This window comes from Amphiura filiformis, chromosome 11 (genome assembly GCF_039555335.1).
Source record: "Amphiura filiformis chromosome 11, Afil_fr2py, whole genome shotgun sequence".
Taxonomy (NCBI): domain Eukaryota; kingdom Metazoa; phylum Echinodermata; class Ophiuroidea; order Amphilepidida; family Amphiuridae; genus Amphiura; species Amphiura filiformis.
Genome location: NC_092638.1, coordinates 59,291,212 through 59,313,302, shown reverse-complemented (window position 1 = coordinate 59,313,302; position 22,091 = coordinate 59,291,212). Strand labels below are relative to the sequence as shown.

The 22,091-nt window shown below is 39.4% G+C and overlaps 2 protein-coding genes across 2 annotated transcripts in view; one reads left to right on the top strand and one right to left on the bottom strand.

Moving 5' to 3' along the window:
* Positions 1 to 277: 277 nt before the first annotated feature.
* On the bottom strand, positions 278 to 12,620 carry LOC140165092 (ragulator complex protein LAMTOR2-like). The gene is made up of 4 exons (XM_072188519.1): positions 12,462 to 12,620; positions 4,702 to 4,864; positions 3,134 to 3,223; positions 278 to 2,342 (listed from the first exon to the last, which is right to left on the bottom strand). The coding sequence occupies exons 1-4, from the start codon at positions 12,527 to 12,529 to the stop codon at positions 2,286 to 2,288; spliced, it is 378 nt and encodes a 125-aa protein (XP_072044620.1). The 5' UTR covers positions 12,530 to 12,620; the 3' UTR covers positions 278 to 2,285.
* Positions 12,621 to 14,648: 2,028 nt separating this feature from the next.
* The window catches only part of LOC140163816 (protein ecdysoneless homolog), a 47,983-nt gene continuing 40,540 nt past the window's right edge, over positions 14,649 to 22,091 (top strand). Inside the window, exons 1-5 of the mRNA XM_072187132.1 lie at positions 14,649 to 14,908; positions 17,718 to 17,835; positions 19,363 to 19,450; positions 20,098 to 20,276; positions 21,399 to 21,540. Of these exons, the coding sequence (XP_072043233.1) occupies positions 14,698 to 14,908; positions 17,718 to 17,835; positions 19,363 to 19,450; positions 20,098 to 20,276; positions 21,399 to 21,540 (738 nt within the window). The 5' untranslated portion in view covers positions 14,649 to 14,697. The remainder of the gene's footprint in view (positions 14,909 to 17,717; positions 17,836 to 19,362; positions 19,451 to 20,097; positions 20,277 to 21,398; positions 21,541 to 22,091) is intronic.

Below are 22,091 nucleotides of genomic sequence, written 5' to 3'. Positions count from 1 at the left end.
TGCTCAATAAGGTACATTTCGTCACTATCCCGGGGGCACTGAATCTGATGGGGGGGGCACAAACACCTTTTGTGGCATTTTCCTGTGGGGTTTTCTAAATTTTGCAATCGATTGGGGGCACATGCCCCCTGTCGTGCCCCTATGCTACTGCTATACAGCAAATCGGTACAGAAAATTGAAATGCATTATGGGAAGTGTAAGATATATCTTCCATGCTGTGTTAGCATTTACAAATCTGATTATTCAAAAAGATTCAACATTCTTTAGCAACAAAATGTAAAATATTTTTTCTAAATATTCAGTTATCCTTTAATTTGTAAACACTTGTAATAATATTATGGTACAATGCTTTTGAAAATGTTACAATAATGTTTTATAACCTTTATTCCAGCAAACACAAAATGCTTTCAAAAAACACTTGTGAAAGGTTGCCAGAAAACATTTAAATGTTCGGTTATATTACGATTTATATCCAATTGCAACAGACTTGATTCATTCACATATTTTTAGTTTGTACAAAATTATATAAACTGACCTTCACTTATTAACCCCATGGGTTCTACCAGCCGATCTCGGCATCTAAAATCTATAGGATCTACACCTTATAAGTCCCCCTAGCACTTTTTGAAATAAATCAAACTTTTTACGAAATGTAAAATGGTATGTGTAGCCTTATTTGTTTCAGAAATATGGCCCAATTTATAGTATTACACATCATTGCGTTCAGTCACAATGGTTCATTATGTAAAAAAGAGATTGTTTTAAAAGTTACATCTGAGTCTATCAGAGACAACTCTCCAAACAATACAGAAGGCCAGGCCTATCCTTGTGTTAGTTAAGGTAAATATGACTGCTATGGACTCGGGTACAACTTTTAAAACGGCCTCCATTTTACAAAATCAACCATTGTGACTGAAGAATGATGTAAAACGCTATAAATTGGTCTACATGTGTAAACAAATACGGCTACCCATACCTTTTTACATTTAGTAACATATTTGTGATTTATTCCAAAAAGTGTTATGGGGGACTTTTAAGTTGTGGATCCTATATCTTGATTGGCTACAAAGATGGCTATATTCGCCGATCGAACGATCATTTAAAAAACGAGGTTCTACCCGAAAATGTGTGCTGTGTGTGCGTATGCCTGTCAAACGCATGCTTTAATTACCTTATTGCAAATGCCTTCTGGCGTGTTGCTAGGAAAGTGCAAGAAACAAAAATGCACATGTTGCGCATGCATTTGCAGGGAGAACCTCGTTTTGGTAGCAAGATGGCGGATCCGTGAAAAGGGCGAATTAAGCCAATCACAGAATGATATGGTAAGAATAGTCAATACCAAGGTTGAGAGGAATTAAGCTTAAAATTGCAAAAAGGTCAAAAACCTCTAACTTGGTTGTCTTCATGTAGATTAGTCATCCAGTAAATAACATATAAGGTAAAGTTAAATCAAATTCTGGAAATAAAATTTGTAACTTACATGCGACAGTTGCGTCTGGTAACACCGGACTTCTTCAGGCATCTGATTGGTCATGTGAAAAGCCACTGGGAATATTTTGCAAAGCTTGGTCCCAAGAAGAAAAGTGGTTCGAGTGGGGTGTCTGGGAAGCCAATTGAGATAGAATGGAGCAGCCAGCCATCAACAAAAAAGGAGGACTCCGCTTTCAACTGCCACATGCCTGGGACCAAGCTTTACAAAATCTTCCCAGTTGCTTGTCATGTGACCAATCAGCCTGATGAAGTTCTGAGTTACCGGATGCAACTGGCACATGTAACTTGCAAATTTTATTCCCAAAATTCAATTTAACTTTACCTGATACCTAACTTGGTTTGTTACTCAGATTATTATATTATATCATCTACAGTATGATCAGCTCGTAATCGGCAGGCCTTATAAACATTGCGGATTAAGATCAATATATTTTATTTTGAGAATTGTCTTGTGACATCTCGCCAGAAGCATCATAAACTACTAGCATTAACTGAAGTCCTATACTTTGTCTACTTTCTTCAACACACAAAATATAAACCATACAGGTCAACTATATCACTTTTAATGTCGGTCTACTTTTTGGCGTAGTGGTAAGCCTAACAATTCTTGCCGATTACGAGCTGATCAAGCTATATTTAACCAATCATGAGCACTGTATGAAAGGCTGTATCATGTAATTAACCAATCATGAGTACTGTATGAAAGGTGGTAGTGCACATGGGGTTTATTCACATGTTTCTATAGTTTGTTTATATAAAAAATAGCATTTTCAGGAGCACATCATCAGCTGGTGTCATGAAGCTGCAACTTGCATTAATGGTTCTTGAAGGTACTCTGCTAAGGCTTCCACCTAGAAAAACAAAAGAAAACATTACATAATATAGAATATTATGTTCTGATAAAAATAGGCAACCGGTAGAAAGATGTGTCTATGGACGACTAGACGTACCAACGATGTAGCTACGGTGGGCAGTGGCGGGTAGCAGAGCCTGGCACTCAGATTTAGAGCCCACCACTTTAGCACCCAGCAAGTGTCAAAATGGCAAAATCATGAAAAATTCCCTCAAATACACCCGGCACTAAATATTCTCTAGCTACAACCCCGCGTCAGACGTACCTTTGCCGCCATTGACCTACATGTATTGCAATTGAATCCATATACCCCCTATGGAAGACATGACCTTAATCTCCCACACAGTCACACAATTTTAAGACTTGGCACAAGACTAAGCATTCAAAATCTTGAGTATGAGGTAAGAGTTAGCTCATAATTTTAATATTATATGTTTTTTATGCCAATTGGCTATGAAAAAGATTGGAAAATGCGTTTTCCAAAAATTAAAATGCATAGCTTGAAATTAGTCTTTGTTCAAGTCTTTGGGCTTGATTGTCACAGAATACGAAAAAGGTCGAAAAACACCCTAAAATGCATGTTTTTGGCCCTTATTTCCAAAGGTTGAAAACATTAAAATTTTACTTTCATTGCCAATTAGGACTAACTAAAGGATTAGGATTTAGCTATGTTTCATTTGGCAAAACAGGATAATATTTTTTCAATCCAAAAAAATTAGTGCACATGTCTTTCTGGAATGGGGAGTAGGCTTAATGCAAGCATCTTTTGGTTATGTTCCCTTTAGTTACCTTAGCTTTCAGCATTCCAAATCCAACATCAGGTGTAGCATAGACACATAACAGTAAGTTGGCAACACTAGTAATTGCTACTCTCCCATTCTGTGCAAAATAATAATAAGAGAAAACACCATAATTCGATTAACAGAGAATAGTGTAAAGAAAAAGACCTGTAGAATAGATAGGCCTCTAATCCTAAAAGATTTGAAATATGCAATTAAAAATAACCCGACCAACCCAGATTTTTGCATTTTGGGAGAATATTATTTTTACTTTTTGCTAAAATCATGTAAAATCAACCGTTCTTGGGTGACTGAAAATTTTTGAAAAAAAATCTGAACATTTTCAGAATATGTTTTTGCCAAATTTTCAATCTTTTGACCGACCCTACTTGAAAAGTCCATCCACCCGTAAAACAAGTTTTTTGTGGCCTAAGCTATGAATTTACCATTAATTATGCGTGCCACCTCAAAATCTAAAGAAATTCTGCTGATACAAGGATAGCGCATACCCTTGCAGCAAAGTAATGTCCTCTTGTCCAAAAATCATGTTGACCATGACAACCATATAATGAGCCATGCACTTGTACTACGGACAAGGGACAACTATTATATTAGAACACCATTATTTCCAGCGGCGTAGCTGGGATTTTTTCCGGGGGGGGCAAGCTTGTATGGGGCGGGGCCCAAATCCAGGGGCAGCGGAACAATTTTGAAAGTGGGGGCCAGTCAGGGTGATGTAAAAATTCGGAATAATGGCCATGAAGCGGCCATCGTGTCGCTTATGGGGGCGCAGGGGGGTGTCTAAGGGGATGTGGCCCCCTCAGAAGTGAGAAACTTTTGCAAACTGAAGGCCCAATTGAAGCCATTTGGTGGACCATTCTGGCACTATTATTGTGAACAATTTTAGCTTGAAAAATCCGAAAATGGGTTAAATGAAGGCCCAAATTGAAGCCATTCGTGGAAAGTTTTCACTATTATGGTATAAATTATTGCTTTTAGTGTTGGGTGTCCAAAGCAGAAGCGAAAAGGGAAATTTATTTATCCATAGGCCTACACACTGTGTATTAACACAGTGAAAATTTTGCAAAATGAAGGTCCAATTGAAGCCAATTTCATGCATCATTTTTACACTTTCTTTAAGCATGTTAAGGGTCTAGAATAGAGATTTGATTATTTATGTTCACCCGGACATGTTACACACAGCACATTATGGATTAAAAGTGGGGGAGCCAGGCCCCCTGGCCACTGCCCCCCACCCATGCCCAAATCCACCAAATTTCCCTGCACCTGGGGGGGGGGGGCAAATAGACAATTTTTGCCAGGCTTATTGATTATAATTGTATGGTATTACATATCGTATGGATTCCCCATCTCTCTGCCCCTCCTCTCCCTCTCTCTCTCTCCTCTCTTTTTTCCTCTATCTCCCTCCTTTTCCTCTTTTTTCCTTGCACTAGAGGGCGGGGCCCAAATAGGTTGCCCCCCTGCCCCCGGCAGCTACGCCACTGATTATTTCCTTATCCCCCCATGCTGCCGCCACTGTTTGCACTGATACATACATTTTGTAGCTGTCCTACCTACCTCACAGTCCATTAATACCAGCTGTAAGTCATCTTCATGGAACGCTATCTTGCCATTCTTCTCATAAGCAGCCCAAATATTACTTGCAATAGCAGCTGTGACTCTGGCGTCTTTGTCTCCGTATCCAGAATATGCCAAGAGTGAGCCTTCCTGATTTAATAGTCTGTCAAATAAGCATACAAATAAATGACATTAAATGGGTTATTCCAGCTGAAATCCATTACAACCGTCAACCCCTATGGAAGACACAGGTTTGGCACGATTTAAACTTTAAATTGCAATTTAAATCACATGATTTTTGTCTAATATTTGGCGTAGCACAGAGCTGTAGTAAAGTCAAAAATATTGGGGCAGCCATCACGAAATTGTGACCAAATAATAACATTTTGACGTGGCCGTTATTTTGCCATGGGTAGTTGACATGTACCATGACAAATTCCATTGGCCTTATGATCAAGAGTTGAAAGCTACGGGGAAAACAGCTTAAGCTACAGCATATGAATTATAAATCCCTTATAAATTGTACTTTTTATAAGGACATTTTAGCTTTAGCTTGTATTTTGTATAATCTTTGCCATATGAGTTCAATACTATTTATTATGTTATTGATTTACCATGTGTAAGATGTAAATTTACTATGTATCAATATGTATTACAGTATTTTATAATTGTATGAGGGCCTGCTTGGAAAGCAGTGCTTGACACTGAAGTGGAATTACCCTCAATAAAGAAAGATTATTATTATTATTATTATATTATGAAATGCTTGCACAAACCAATCCTGGAATACAGCAGCGTGGTATGAGATCCTCAGTATGATAAGGATATCAAGGAGATGTAGATATGGTTCAGAGAATAGCTGTATACATGCTTCTGTATGAATGATTATGGGCAGCAGAGTAGCGACCAGGGGTAGCACTAGGCTGCATTTTGGGGTCCCGGACCCACCAAAATAGAGTTCAGACCCCCTGTTTTTAAATTTTCTGCAAGTTCAGGGGTCCCTGCAGACCCCCAGTTTTTCAATCTAGAGCAGGTCTCCGCAAATAGCGGCGCGCGCGCCACATGTGGCGCGCCGTGGCTTCCCGAGTGGAGCGCGGCGCCGTTTAGATTTAAAAATAAATAAATAAACAATGCGATTCCCATGTTATCCTTGTAAAGACAGGCTAAAATAGTACAAAATGTTGCACCAAATGGCGTCATTTGCACCTCAAAAAAAAAAAAAATCGATAGCTTCACAGGGGGAAACCCCCTCTGACTCCCAGCAATTAGCAGCCATTGAGTGGCGCTTTGCAGTTTTTTTTAAATTTCATGTGGCGCTTCAACAAATCTACATGTATTTGAGGAAGCCTGATCTAGAGCTACACAGACATACTATTTATGCTGCATTTGTGCAACTCGGACTCGCCAAACTCTACTCCGAACCCCCTACTTTTTAATTTTCTGCAAGTTCGGGGGTCCCTGCGGACTCTGGAGTGTTTTGTTCTAGCGCTACCCCTGGTAGCGACTGATGTGATGATGAGATACCCTGAGTGAGAGAAATCACAGGTCTTCAGAATTATAATGTTCAAAATTGACAACAAGCTGGTGGGAATAAAAAAAAAAACCAGTACATCATACTCGCAGTAGAAAGCAAAACCAGAGGCAGTCACAGTAAGAAACTTCGAAAGGTATATATCTGCCAACACCAACAAGTTCTCCTACTTGGTTCCTTCAAACAACTCAAGATCGGAACCAACTAACCGAGAACACCGTAACTTTACCAAGTCTAGAAGCCGTCAAACAAGAATATCAAAAACAATCAAGTCCCATCTTGCTCGAGAAGTCTAGCTTCAAGTTTGCTCACCGATAGCTTCATATTGGAGTCCAAACTTTGGTAGCAGAATCTAGTAGCAGGGTCAGAAATTTGACGAGAATCCATCCTCGCAAAGATTCTCGTCAACAAAATTGCAAGAATCTAAATGGGTTCACGTAAATATTTCAGTTTATCATGCAAAGTTATATAGCGAGATCCATGGATTCTTGCAGAATTCTATGGATTCTCACACTTGGTCGCAAATTTCTGACCCTGCAGTAGAAATCAATCAGGGCTGTCAACTCTCACGCATTGGCCGTGAGTCTCACGCATTCGGTCACTTTCTCACGGTCTCACACCAAGGTAGTCTAATCTCACGCCTAGGTAGTAAATCTCATGCAAAGAGCTGTCAAATTAGTAAAATCTCACACATTCTAAAAAATTCTCTTTAAAGCAATGGTTTAAACCTGGGATTTAAATAGTGTATAAATGATGCACCAAACTGACTTCAATTAGACCTTCATTTTGCAAAATTTTCCAGGGGGCAACATCCCCCTCAGACACCCCCCCCCTGCATTGTGGATAAAACAAGTGGCCATTTTTGTTTCTGGGTGAATTTAAATAGGACCGACCAAGCACTTCTTACACAAGATTGGTGCAGCATCATTGCCGTGAATGTGGTGATATTCAAATGATGGAGTACATCATCGATGTTTGTCCTGTATAAGACTGCACTTTCCTTTAAAAAAAACTGAAAATGCATGTGAAATTGGGCAAAAAGTACCAAAAACAGGCTGAAATTAAATAAAGTTGCAGAAATTTTGACTAAAAAAAAACGGATTTCAGTTTTAAAACTGAAAATTCTCATGCCTACAGGCTACATCTACATGTCCCCCAATGTTAACCCTAGACCAGAAGTGGTGGAAGCAGGAGATGGGGTGATACACCCTCCCCCATTTTTGCAAGGGGGACATCCCCAGCTAAAATCATAACAGAGGGAAAAAAGCTAACCTTGTACATTTGCTTTTTTAGTACAAAAAAACATGTTTTGGTCCAAATATTGTAAAATTGCAAAATTGGGCACTTTTTGCATGCACTGGCCCACAAAATAGCATAACATACCTCATGTGTATTTGAAATGGTCTGAAATTGAAAGAAAAAAAGGTCCCAGTAAAATTGGAACAAAATATACCACACTCGTCCAATTTTAATGCTTCCGCCACCACTGTCCTGTATGTACTTCAAGAGCTTGATGAAGATAGTCAGATACCATCAGCTGGCTGTGCAGGGATCTACATGTACCTGTCTAGCCAAGATATACTTGATGGACCTTTTTAATGTTTACAAGGCTACACTCAAGAAGAACAAAAACTTTGACTAGTGATCAAAATGACTTTCATCCAAGTGATCATCTAAAATTTCAATGCTACCGAATAAATAGTAATGGACTCAAGCATCGAATGCGTACAAAATTTAACTATTGACTGTGTGCAAATTCAAAGCTAATTAAGAGTTGTTGAGTAAGTCCCATCATCAGGCCTTTTTAAAAATTGTCTAGATGAGGTGTGAACAACTCCCCGTGAGGGTATTAAGGAGAGCTGTTCAAACCGCTCCCAGGAGAGTGGCCGAACTGTTAAGGAGCGTGGTGGGCAAGTAAGGAGATTTTTCTACATCAAGCCTGATAATGGACAGTTTTTTTTGGCACCTAGAAATTAGAATGCAAAAAGTGTTTTTGAATTGGGTAAAACCTATCAATAGATTGCAAGTATGTTATTTAGTCATAATTTGTAATACAATTTCTGTGAAACTATTGGGTGAAGTCGTAAAAACAGCTCCCCTGACTGCAATTTAAGAGTGATTTACAGCTTTAAAAGGGAATTTCGTGATCCACAGTCTCATCCCACCCACTTTTCTCAAAAAAAGTTGAGATTTTTATAATCACTGGAAACCTCTGGCTAAAGTATTATTCAGATTTCCTTTTACAAATTAACCATCGCGCATATGTGCGCGACATCAAGCACTAGGGTGCATATGTAGCCCTCATAGTTACCAATTAACTTCTACCTAGTCTTAAAATGTTCCATTGGTTAAAAAAATACCCCCTATGAAATTTAAACGAAATCAAAAGTCGTTTAGGGGTCCCACAGGGAGCCCAAAGTTCGGAATCTTCTTCCTTGCCTGTGTTCATAAGGCAGCTATTTGTAAATGCCTCATTAATGTATTGCAAATGTAATAGCTGCCTTCTCTGTGTTATTTGTATTAATGCTGTGAGATCATTAGTTATCACTTGTTGAAATAGAATAAAAGGAAAATACATAAAGCAGCTTTTGGTGCTATTAATATGTACACAATTATAGCTGCCACATGTATTTTAATATGTTTCATGGGAAAAGTCTGTGATTGTAGGCCTATAATTTGTATTTTATAACTATAAGTGTTGTACATGAAGTTTTGATTTCCGGTTAATTTCTCTGTAAGTTAACATGGTATTTGACAGCACTGGAAGCAACAGAGTCTAACATGTGACAGCAACCTGTGTGACCATTCAGCAACACCTATGCCTGCAATCCTGTGGTCAGGTTGTAGGCATCACAGTGGTGAAATTATACTCATATGTTCAATGGCAGACTTAAAGATTGAGGTCTCAAAGTTGCCTGATGTATCTCTTCTCTTGCGATTTCTTTGAATTACTGCCATAAAAGAGTGAACCGGCATCTTAGTTGAACCTTTCCCCATACAGAAAGCACTCAGAAGATGATAGAAGCTTGGCATGCTTGGAGACTTTGGAGAGCTAGTGCTCAGGAAACCTTATACCCCAAATTAGGCCTTCAAAAGATGATCAATGATCGTCAAGAGTTTATGGAACTATGTCTTGTATTTTTAGGTGGCAAGGACAAAGTGAACTTGAGGCAAACCAGAGCCCCGCCCCGAGCAGCACTGCACAAAGCATGTTTGATGGCCAAGCTTCTATGATGCCATAAAGATCTGTCTGCTGGAATCTCCAACTTCCCCAAGGAACAATTACAACAAGACAACAATTGCCAAGAGTGAGGGACTTATTTGCTACCCTTATCTATAGCAGCTTGTGGTGGTTTCCAAATTCCATGCAAGTCTGCTGTCAATGCACCATGGAATGACTTGAAACTGTACCACTCTCTGTTAATGTACAAGGTCGTAGATCCTGTGGTTTTAAGAAGTGAAATCGGAGCTTTCCAAAGGCATCTCTGCACCTCAATGCAGAGATGGTTCCACATGCACTCTTCAGTAGTGTTGTACCAAAAGAGGAGAAACAAGCACTAGCTGATGGACTCTTGGCTGTTAGGCCTCAGCATAGACTCTAATGCATGCACCAAGTGATCATGGTACTAGGTTTAGGAAGCCCAAAGTCCGCAAATGCATAGACCAGTGTACTACATGTACCCTTGCTGATCTAGTCAACCAAGATTCATGGTTCACAAAAGGTTACAAGTTTTACAAATAGACCATGAGTTTCTCACCCGGGGGCACTCAACACAAATGACCATACTGGATATGCTCCCCGGAAAGACACCCCTTTTGGGTTTCGCAGCTCGAAAAGACCCCGATATTTGACCAAAATACAGCTCCGAAAGACCTTTGATTTTGATCATTTCAGCTCTAAAAGACCCAAAAATTGCTAATTCCTCATATTTCTTGTTTTTTCAGGCGATTTTCAACCAAAAAGCCAAGAAAGACCCTTGATTTTGACTTTTTCGCAGCTCCAAAAGACCCCATTTTACTTGTTCACAGCCCGGTTCACAGCTCCGAAAGACCCCTTTTACCGGTTCGCCATCAGCTCCCAAAGACCCACCACCTCAAAATTCCGGGGAGCATACCCACCAAAATTTTTTGATGTGCCCCCCCCGGGTTTCTCACAGTCTCACAGAGAATGTTAAAAGCTGGTCTAACTTTGCTGCATACCAAGCATCTGATCATAATGTTGATACTTTGAATGTAATAAACAAGACTTATGTCAAACCTTTGGAAGCGGAAATCTGAAGAGAAATATGACAATAAAATATAAAACATGCAAGAACAAGCAGTCAACCAGGTATTTACAGCTTCCTTTTTAAGTTAGTGCTCAGCAGCATAGTTAGTACCATTTCTGACATTGTTCTGCCTTTGGGATTAAAGTTCTGTGACTTCAGCATAAATTCATGTAGCCGTTTTGCCATATATTACTGTGTACATGAAGCTCCAGTGAAATATAGCATACGGCAGCTATTGATAACTATGTACTTTACATTGCCCAAAACTGCTCTGCATTTAATTTTGTGAATTAGGACTCTGAAAAACTCTTAGAAACTATGGACAGGGTAGTTATGCAGAATGAATCATAAAGCAGCTATCATTTTCTACATAAATATATTGCATTCCAAATAGCTGCCTTTCGCATTTAGTGCTTCAGTAGTAAAATACTTTTGAACGGCCCGTGGGACCCCTAGACAATGATCGATTTCAACCAAATTTCACATGAGGGGTTCTTTTAGGAAGTGGAACACTATAGGGGTAGGTAGAAGTTCAATGTTTACATTTTTGAAAATTAGGGGGCTACGTATGCACCCTATCAAGCACGTGCATTGGACCATGTGCAAAATAATAAGCGCTGGACAGCTAGCAGTACACTTAATTTGTAAAAGGAAATCTGAATAATATTCATGCATACCGTATATATATAAAGCTGAATTTATACTCGATCGCCGAGCGATTGCGATAAAACGCTTTTGAAAAGCGATGGGCAATCGCCGAATTTTATGATGCATCGCTTCGTCGCTTTTGCATTTATACTTATCACGGCGATAGCGATTGCAGACGACAATTAAAATATTCTAAATGCCTCAAAATACATTTTTAAAACATCAGTTGCTGTCAATAATTATTGCTTTGAATTAATTCATTATCAAAAGTTAATAATCGAGAAAGTTAAATTAATTAGCAAAATAATAGATCCATTTGGTTGAAACTGATTGGTTGACGCATTCATGTGTCAAGTGACACTGATATCGCTGGAAAGTTGAGATTTCTTCAACTTGCAAATGCGACGTTGTTTTTGTCTCCGCGATTTGAATCGATTGATCGGCTTGACACTCTGGAAATGTAAGTAAACACTGAGCATGCGTGAGAATCGCTTTTCTGCAAAAGCGATCGAGTATATATTCAGCTTAACTCGCAATACGCAAAATCGGAATCAACTGAAATTTTGGGAATAAATTTTTTCGTGGATATCTACTGAAAAATGTCATAAAAAGAGGATGCTAGGATCAGGGAATCCTCCTTAAAACGTCCAGTAAGCAACTATAAATTTATCGTAGCCGTTAGTAGTAGCCAATAATCCAGTGTCTAAAGTCTTCGGCAAAGATTAGGTATCCTAGGTGAATTCAAATTTGCCATCAAATTGCATCGTTTTATATATCAAATTAAAGCCCTTGAGTAAACTAAGCCAAAACTGAAAACCTTTTTTTCATAGCACTTTCCGTAGCAAAGTTACATCTTGTCAAAGATTGACTTTCATCAAAAAGATTCAGCTAGCAAAATTCCCCAAAACGGCATTTCGGGGTGTTTCTAGATCTTAGTCTCATGGCGATGGCAGCTTTTTTTAATGGAACTGCTATCAAAATCCTCTAAAATTCCATGTGCGACTTGATTATCACCATAAAAATCATATATTTGGGTCAAGTGAAGTATAGAAAACATATTTATGTAGGTTTCCTTCACCCACCTATTCTCGAAAAAAATTCAAATTTCTATGTAAATATGCATTGTGTTGGGGCCCCGGTCTCGGCGAATTCGCTGACTAGTAAATGTGTTAACTAAGGTTTGCCTAGGTTACCTACAAAGATATTTGGCAATTATTTGGAAAATTTTGGTAAGCTTAACAAAATGAGTTGACTAGATACAGAAACATCGCAATTTGGTTTGCTTGGTTATCCTAATCTTATTCAAAACTTACAATGAGCTTTGAACACCTCCTGTGTTAGCTTGACTGAGGACCTGCGTCAATGCTTTGGGCTTCAGCATTATTCAAATAGGTTTGCAATTTCCGCACTAAAAAACGTCAACAAGTCTTCAAAATTCTGCACCCGTGTTTTTTAAGTCACATGATCATGATCAATAATTAGAGTTGCCGTCTCATTGATTGGTAAACTTTCTCACAACGTTGGTCGTGGAAATCACTAAGTTGTTATTGTTACTTTTTTGCTTTGCTTAAAGCCTATAAGGCCATTCAGTGATCCAAGAGAATTTTGAAAAATTGAAATTGTTTATAGATGACCTAAACGTGACGGATAAGTTATTAGGTATTTTTGAAACAAAAAATTTAGCAAAAAAACAAAGAGACAAACAAAAAACGAGGAAAACTTATATAGGCCTAGGCCTATGACAAAGTAGAAGCAAGCCCCATTCAAATACACGTAGGCCTATCAACTGGATTGTGCAAATCATGAATGAACCTTTACTGAATCAGTTCTTCACAGGTCTAACAATGCCGCACACTAAGGCTCTGTCCCGGGGCGCTGTGCAATAATTATGAGGCCCCGGGGGTAACTTGAATTTCCAAACAGCTCACACATCGCTTGCCCGGCACCCCTCTTGGCTCCAAGAGGGGGTTCTTCATCCCCCCCGGGAACTTGAATTTCTAAACAGCTCACAAAAATCGCTTGCCCCACCCCGGGCCCCCCCCCTTGGCCCGCCAAGAGGGGGTTGGTGAACATATGGTGAGCAAATCACCGATGGACCTTTAAATCAGTTCTTCATCAAGAAGAATCTATTCACACACTCACTCTATAGTCTAATCCACGCCATGGTGTAGCCAAGTCATCAAAATTAACAAAGTTCAACAAATTCAAGAGATTTTTGCCTATTTTGCCTGCTGTTCATGATTATGATAGTGGTAAAATAATAAAATAAATGCCCCAAGCACTTCAGGCTGAGCTGAGACCACAGAATTAGATTTTAATTCTGTGGCTGAGACTAAATTGAAAAAATGGCTTCTTCATAGTAATTTTCTTTGTCTTGGCCTTCAACTCCCAGGGGGGGGGGGCACTTCAATTTGAAATGGATATAGGTGTAGGGCTGGCGCTTTCACACTAAGGGGCATTCGGTGAGAGCAACATGTAAAAAATATGGGGTCCGATTGGGTGAGAGCATGATTTTTGGCATTCGGTGAGAGCAAAATGTAAAAAATATGGGGTCATTGGGTGAGAACATGAATCATGGGTGAGAACCAAAACAGCGCCACAAAAACCTCGAAAATCGAATTTCTAGTTCTAAATGGCTTCAAATTTCTTTATTTTTTCAAAATAAGTAACAAAATCAGTGATAAATGAAAGTTGCTGTTCAAATTGAACTTGTAAGGGTCTTTGGGTGACAGATCAAATGGAAAAGGGGGTCTTTGGGTGACAGAGCGCGGAGCGAGCATGTGTTCGTAAAAAAATATGGGGTCTTTGGGTGACAGCGATGCTGAAAAAGGGGGTCTTAACAGCCCTACATACGCGTCAAAAAAAGTATGGGGTCCGATTGGGTGAGAGCATGATTTTTGGCATTCGGTGAGAGCAAAATGTAAAAAATATGGGGTCATTGGGTGAGAACATGAATCATGGGTGAGAACCAAAACAGCGCCACAAAAACCTCGAAAATCGAATTTCTAGTTCTAAATGGCTTCAAATTTCTTTATTTTTTCAAAATTATTAACAAAATAAAGGAAAAAAGAATATTTCTCTTTAAATGTAGTATGATAAAGACATTAGGTGACAGATCAAATGGAAAAGGGGGTCTTTGGGTGACAGAGCGCGGAGCGAGCATGTGTTCGTAAAAAATATGGGGTCTTTGGGTGACAGCGATGCTGAAAAAGGGGTCTTAACAGCCCTACATACGCGTCACCTCCAAAGTTGAGTGCCCCCCCCGCTTCAACTGAGTACACCCCCTCTGAATTTGGCAAAAGAAAGTCGGATGTATAGGCCTATATTTTTTAGTTTTTATTGTTTATTTTTGATATTTTTTATTGTTTAATGTAGTTAACTTTGTTTTCTTTTGTTTTGTAATTAATTTTATTCATCTTTGTTTTCTTGAGTAGATTAAAGGAAAAAATCCCCAATGCAATTCAGAAATCACTAAATATAAACAATTTGGCAACGCAGAGGGCTTTTCCCAGTGACCTTCGACCCGAAACGAAGTGAAAACATTGCAAAATGGTGAGCTTACCACATGTGCATCGCGATGATGTGCTTGAATATCGACTCTTTCCTGCGCTTCAAGAAGATCTTAAAGATGAAACAGCAATAGTACAAACATTGGAAGAATGTATGGACATATATCTAGCTCATCTCAGTCCATTCCTTGTTGATTATATCTGGCAGAGCCAACCGTTTTCGCTTCATGCTGTAGGCCCAGATACAAGCAGTGAGTAAGCTTTATCATGCATGCGTGTCAGAAGTAGAACGTTTGTAATCTTACTATAATTTGCCTTATGTTGCGTGTATGTATGTATGTATGTGTGTAAAAGGCTCCGTCAGTTTTGATCCCAGCCTCGCCAAATTCGCACGGGGATGCAGAAAAATACGGGAGTGTCGTAAGCTACCTTCGGTCGAAATCGGAGGTCGAAGGTCAAAGGTCAAATTTTAAACTTGGTCCGATTGGGCTGTAATTCATACAGGAGATCAAGGAAAATACGGGGAGTGTCCTAAGCTACCTTCGGTCGAAATCGAAGGTCAAAGGTCAAATTTTAAACTTGGTCTGATTGGGCTGTAATTCATACGGGAGATCAAGGAAAATACGAGGAGTGACCTAAGCTACCTTCGGTCAAAATCGGAGGTCGAAGGTCAAATTTTAAACTTGGTCCGATTGGGCTGTAATTCATATGGGAGATCAAGGAAAATATGGGGAGTGTCCTACACTACCTTCGGTCGAAATCAGGGGTCGAAGGTCAAAGGTCAATTTTTAAACTTGGTCCGATTGGGCTGTAATTTATACGAGAGATCAAGGAAAATATGGGGAGTGTCCTAAGCTACTTTCGGTCGAATGCGGGGATCACATTTGGTTGCGATCGGTAAAGGATTGGGCTCAAAATCCGTGAAAATGTGCATTTTCAAAAGTCAGTGACCATGGTATAAACAATTGCACTTGCTGCCTGTGTTCTATAAATAGCTCTGATGCATTCTGATTCATGTACTTGAACTTGGTAACATCTATATTAAGCCAATGTCTTCCACTGTGGGTTTTGAAAGGTAAAAGGCTCCGTAGCATACGGCCATACGGGTATACCTCTAGTCTTACTATAATTTGCCTAATGTTGTATGCGTGTATGTATGTGTGTGTGTTAAAGGCTCCGTCAGTTTTGATCCGAGCCTCGTCAAATTCGCACAGGGGATGCAGAAAAATACGGGGAGTGTCGTAAGCTACCTTCGGTCGAAATCGGAGCTCAAAGGTCAAAGGTCCAATTATAAACTTGGTCCGATTGGGCTGTAACTCGGAGGGTGGACTCCTTGATGCGAGGGGAATGCGGAGGTCACATTTGGTCGAGATCGGTAAAGGATTGGGCTCAAAATCGGCGCAAATGTGATATTTTGTTTGTTTTATCCAAAATCCACAGTATGGTATATTGCACCCTGAATGCCCTCTCTGTTAATCTATAAATAGCTCTGATGATATGTTCTGATCATGCTGATACATGTATAGGCCTTGCACAATATACCAACTCTTGCTATCAAGCCAATGTCTTCCACTGTGGGTTTTATATTAACCCATTAAATGAAGGAAGAAACAAAGTGTAGTCAGTAAAACAATAAAAATATATTTATTAATTGATGTAGTTAATTACGGTAAATAAGTGATGTCATCTGAGGTCAAAGGTCATCCAATAGGTCATCCAGGGTCAAAGGTCATAAGGGGTCAATGGGGTGAAACAGTACACTATCAGCTGGATTGAGCTTATTAACTTGGTAAAATAAATCTGAGGAATCAGGCTATGATAAATAAAAGTCCCCAGGATTAGACCTATACCACTTTATGCTGGTGATTGTATTAGGCTATATTAACCCTTTAACTGAAGAAAGAAATGGTCAGTTAAATAAATAAATTCATTAATGCATACGGCCATACGGGTATACCTCTAGTACGTTTTAAACACTGGTTGTACTGTAAAGTGTAAACCATATGTTAACGCTTTATTTGGACAAAAATTTATTAACGTTACTCATGTAACAACTCTTTGCGTACTAGGGTAGGACTACCAATTATCGGACACTTCTGTTTATCGCCTGGTAAGTTGTTTTTGTTTGCGAGCACCCAACCAAAATCCTTCGAGACCGGCATTAAGCTTTTCTGGTGGAAAATTTTCAAAATCGACGTCATCGTAGTCATCGCTTTCTTCTAGATAGGCTCTTATATAGGTATGCCAGGTGAAGTCAAATTTGCCATCAAACTGCATCATTTTATATATCAAATTAAAGCCCTTGAGTAAAGAAAGCCAACACTGAAAACCTTTTTGTCATAGTGAAGTATAGACAACTTATTTATGTAGGTTTCCTTGAGCAAGCAGTTCTTTTAAATTTCAATGTAAATTTGTATTGCCAGTTTAGGCTATTTTGGCTGACTAGCAAATGTGTTAACTGACATTTCCCTCTCATACCTATCTTATAGCCCGGCATGCCTTTTTGTTTGCTTTTAGAGTATTTTTTGGCGTGGAAGAAACCTTTTTATCATTGATTTCAAATTTTGAAAAATGTTGAAATCGCCGTGCAGGCATTTCAGGGTCAGCCATTTTGCCATCTACTACAGCCGATGTGCGCATGCGCAAGATGTTACAAACAGGTGATACGAGAAATATTACCTGCGTATCCAGGTCATGAATATTAATTAGGTTTACGCATGTAATACATTTTTTTATTGTGTTAGTGTTTGACCAATGAGATTGCAGAATTCATGTTCACTAAAGGATAATAGCTTAACTGCCCTATTTGCACAACAATTTAGACCAGTTGGAGATCAGGCTATGTGTCACAGGTCTGTGGGTCTTAGAAATTGGCATTTTGGCCTTTGTTAACTGCAAAGCCATGTTTTTTCTGAAAACTTTCGTATCAAAAATGCCATTTTTTGATCAAAAATGGAGATGAGGCAGGTTGCACTTATAGCCCATGAAATGTTATCATAAATTATGTAGTTCAGTTGTGATGATGTTTTCATGACAATATATTGCATCTTTTCTTTTCAGACAATCTACCAAGTCATTTGTTTGGAGCCACACATTTTGGTGACAACATAGAAGATGAGTGGTTTATTGTATACTTGCTACATCAACTCACTGCTGTATTCCCTGGCTTGGTGTGTAGGTAAGTGGTTTATTGTATACTTGCTACATCAACACACTGCTGCATTTCCTGGCTTGGTGTGTAGGTAAGTGGTTTATTGTATACTTGCTACATCAACTCACTGCTGCATTCCCTGGCTTGGTGTGTAGGTAAGTGGTTTATTGAATACTTGCTACATCAACTCACTGCTGCATTCCCTGGCTTGGTGTGTAGGTAAGTGGTTTATTGTATACTTGCTACATCAACACACTGCTGCATTCCCTGGCTTGGTGTGTAGGTAAGTGGTTTATTGTATACTTGCTACATCAACTCACTGCTGCATTCCCTGGCTTAGTGTGTAGGTAGTGGTTTATTGTATACTTGCTACATCAACTCACTGCTGCAATCCCTGGCTTGGTGTGTAGGTAAGTGGTTTATTGTATACTTGCTACATCAACTCACTGCTGCATTCCATGGTTTGGTGTGTAGGTAAGTGGTTTATTGTATACTTGCTACATCAGCTCACTGCTACATTCCCTGGCTTGGTGTGATAGGTAAGTGGTTTATTGTATACTTGCTACATCAACTCACTGCTGCATTCCCTGGCTTGGTGTGTAGGTAAGTGGTTTATTATATACTTGCTACATCAACTCACTGCTGCATTCCCTGGCTTAGTGTGTAGGTAAGTGGTTTATTGTATACTTGCTACATCAACACACTGCTGCATTCCCTGGCTTGGTGTGTAGGTAGCAGGGCTGTCAACTCTCACGCATTGGCCGTGAGTCTAGTAAATCTCACGCAAAAAGCTGCAAAATTAGTAAAATCTCACGCATCGTCATGAATAATTTGTTGCTCCTACCCCCGCTTTTCACATTCCCGAGCGCCGTGGCTCAAATATTTATGGTACAAAATGAACTCAAATCCCGGTACGCCTCTGTCTCACGCCAAGCAATTCCAAAAAGTTGACAGCCCTGGTAGGTAAGTGGTTTATTGTATACTTGCTACATCAACTCACTGCTGCATTCCCTGGCTTAGTGTGTAGGTAAGTGGTTTATTGTATACTTGCTACATCAACTCACTACTGCATTCCCTGGATTGGTATGTAGGTAAGTGGTTTATTGTATACTTGCTACATCAACTCACTGCTGCATTCCCTGGCTTAGTGTGTAGGTAAGTGGTTTATTGTATACTTGCTACATCAACTCACTGCTGCATTCCCTGGTTTTGTGTGTCAGGGAATGTTACACTGAAATGACCATCTTTTAAACCATAAGTCTGAATATGATGGGTTTATCAGCAAAATAGAGCTATGAGAATTGCTCATGTAATTAAATTGAAAAGTAAATTTTGATTTTGATCGACACAAGACTCAATAGTGTGATCACATGGATCTCCCTATCACACAGCCTAGTAAACGCATACAGATAATGATACACAGCATCTTATGAATGCAGTAAGTATATACCTTGTACACACCTGTATATAGGCCTAGAGGTGTGCTAAGGCTTTTTAAACGATTAAAAGTATATCTATAGATTTAAGAATTTTACCTGGATTTACTTTTTTCAGCATTCAAGATAACGATGGTAACTTTCTTCTGATAGAGGCTGCATACCATTTACCACGTTGGCTGAATCCTGACACTAGCTCCAACAGGGTAAGTATTAGTAATTACAACAACAGCAAAGGATTACTGACTTGCAGAATGACCCATTCACAAAGACATGTACTATTGGCTTGTGCTAGGTGTACATACAAAGTGAAATTTTGTATTTACCAGGCCAATTTTCAATTTTAAACTATTTCTGTCCAAAATAATGGCAAAATTTTGTGTTTACTAGGCCAATTTTCAATTTTACACTATTTAGGGGGGAGGGTTCTTTTGGGGGTTGAGTTAGCCAATCAACTCATTTGGGGGCAATCAATCCCTTACCATCCCACCCTACCCCGACCATGATGGTGTGTATCAAATAAAGAACACTAAATCAGCAGCCAGGCAGTTTCAAAACTACCAACTTGGGACTTTACTCTCATTAGGTTACATATTGTGCTCAAATAAATGCATGCAAATGTGTTTCCAAAAGTTGTCCAAAATGTGTGTGGGAGATTAAATTCATGCTGTCAGTAGTGGTGTATGTATTTAAAATGGAACAGCCTAATTTTTTATCCTTTGATGGCATTCTTTGGTGAATGGCACCCGAAATGCATGCAAATGACATAAATACATCCTTTGTCTGTAGTTGGCCTGGTCAATGTTGTTTCTCTTTTAATGCTAAAGTTTGATTTGTTGTTGTTATATTGCAGGTATTCATTTACAATGGTGATTTACATGTGATACCTACACCCACCAACCCGTCAGAGCTAGTCACACTACCAGCAGGGGTGCCCAGTATTCAACAAGCTTTGAATCTTGTGAGAGGACAGGATGTAGTAACTCTTGCTGATAAACCTATCAGAGATGATATTCATAGGAGAATCAACCAGTAAGAAATGTTACTATAATTCACCCAAAGATGTTTAGCTAAAGAGTCTACCTTCCTTCCTTCCTTCCTTCCTTCCTTCCTTCCTTCCTTCCTTGTTTCCTTCCTCCCTTCCTTCCTTCCTTCCTTCGTTCCTTCCTTCGTTCCTTCCTTCCTTCCTTCCTTCCTTCCTTCCTTTCCTTCCTTCCTTCCTTCCTTCCTTCCTTCCTCCCTTCCTTCCATATACGTGCTTACCTCAACTGATTTAGCATCAACGCATGGGCTTTACATGCACAGTTTACCTATGCGCGATCCTTGAACCTAGGATTGATTCCAGATATCAGAACCGGGGATGGTCCCCCTTCTCTTTTCGAATAGTTCTGACACTTAACGTGCACAGGGTTTGACTCTTCGTACATGCAGGACCAACAGCTTTACATGACTTCCGAACCACAAGACGTTGCACACACACTACTAGCTGTGTTTCTCGAGCTTTGCCAGATTTGAGTTCTTGATATGTGTACTACTAATTTAGGAGTCCTTGCAGGGGGTCTTCATCTTACTCAGCATATTGGGCTATTCCAGTTAATATTCATACACCCCCTGTGGAAGACATGACCTTAATCTCCCACATAGGGAGTGTAGATTGCAAATGGAGTTCACACCTTCTGTGTGGAAGATAAGGTCATGTCTTCCATAGAGGGTGTATGGATTTCAACTGAAATCGTCCATTCCATATATTGTACTCATAACCAGATTTGATGTATCTTCTTGATACATATGTGCAGCAAGGCTACTCAATAGTGACCAGCACAAATCTTGCATTTGCCATGGCACACTATCCATGCTGTTAGATAGGTGGTGTGTGCATGTGAGTAAGTGGTTTATCTTGTCCGTAGTGCACCAACCACCGCCGCTGGGCTATAAACGTGCAGTCCCTCATTACAAGTTTATTGTATACTTGGTGTGTGTGTGCATAGATAAACACTGTTAAATGTGGACGTTACATTCCAACAGTGGACGTTACTGCAACCGAGGACCATCCCTGTTTACCTGACATGTGTAATTGACTGCAAACATAGAGATACCAAAATAGTCTTTCTTACTAACTGAATAAGAAATTTACATCCAATTATATGCTTACAGTTTTCCAGGAAAGATCAAGGATGATTGGCATTATACACATTGCTATCTACCGGTCAAGTTAGGCGTAGTACTTAGACATAAACCAACGCTTATTGCTCCTGCTGTGCAGACATTCTATCAAAGAGATCCTATAGATCTGAAGGTAAGTATTCATATTCAATCTTCTTGTCAAGTTAGGTGTGGTACTTAGACATAAACCAACGCTTATTGCTCCTGCTGTGCAGACATTCTATCAAAGGGATCCTATAGATCTGAAGGTAAGTATTCATATTCAATCTTCTTGTCAAGTTAGGTGTGGTACTTAGACATAAACCAACGCTTATTGCTCCTGCTGTGCAGACATTCTATCAAAGAGATCCTATAGATCTGAAGGTAAGTATTCATATTCAATCTTCTTGTCAAGTTAGGTGTGGTACTTAGATATAAACCAACGCTTATTGCTCCTGCTGTGCAGACATTCTATCAAAGGGATCCTATAGATCTGAAGGTAAGTATTCATATTCAATCTTCTTGTCAAGTTATCTGTAGTACTTAGACATAAACCAACACTTATTGCTCCTGCTGTGCAGACATTCTATCAAAGGGGTCCTATAGATCTGAAGGTAAGTATTAATATTCAATCTTCCTGTCAAGTTAGCTGTAGTACTTAGACATAAACCAACACTTATTGCTCCTGCTGTGCAGACATTCTAT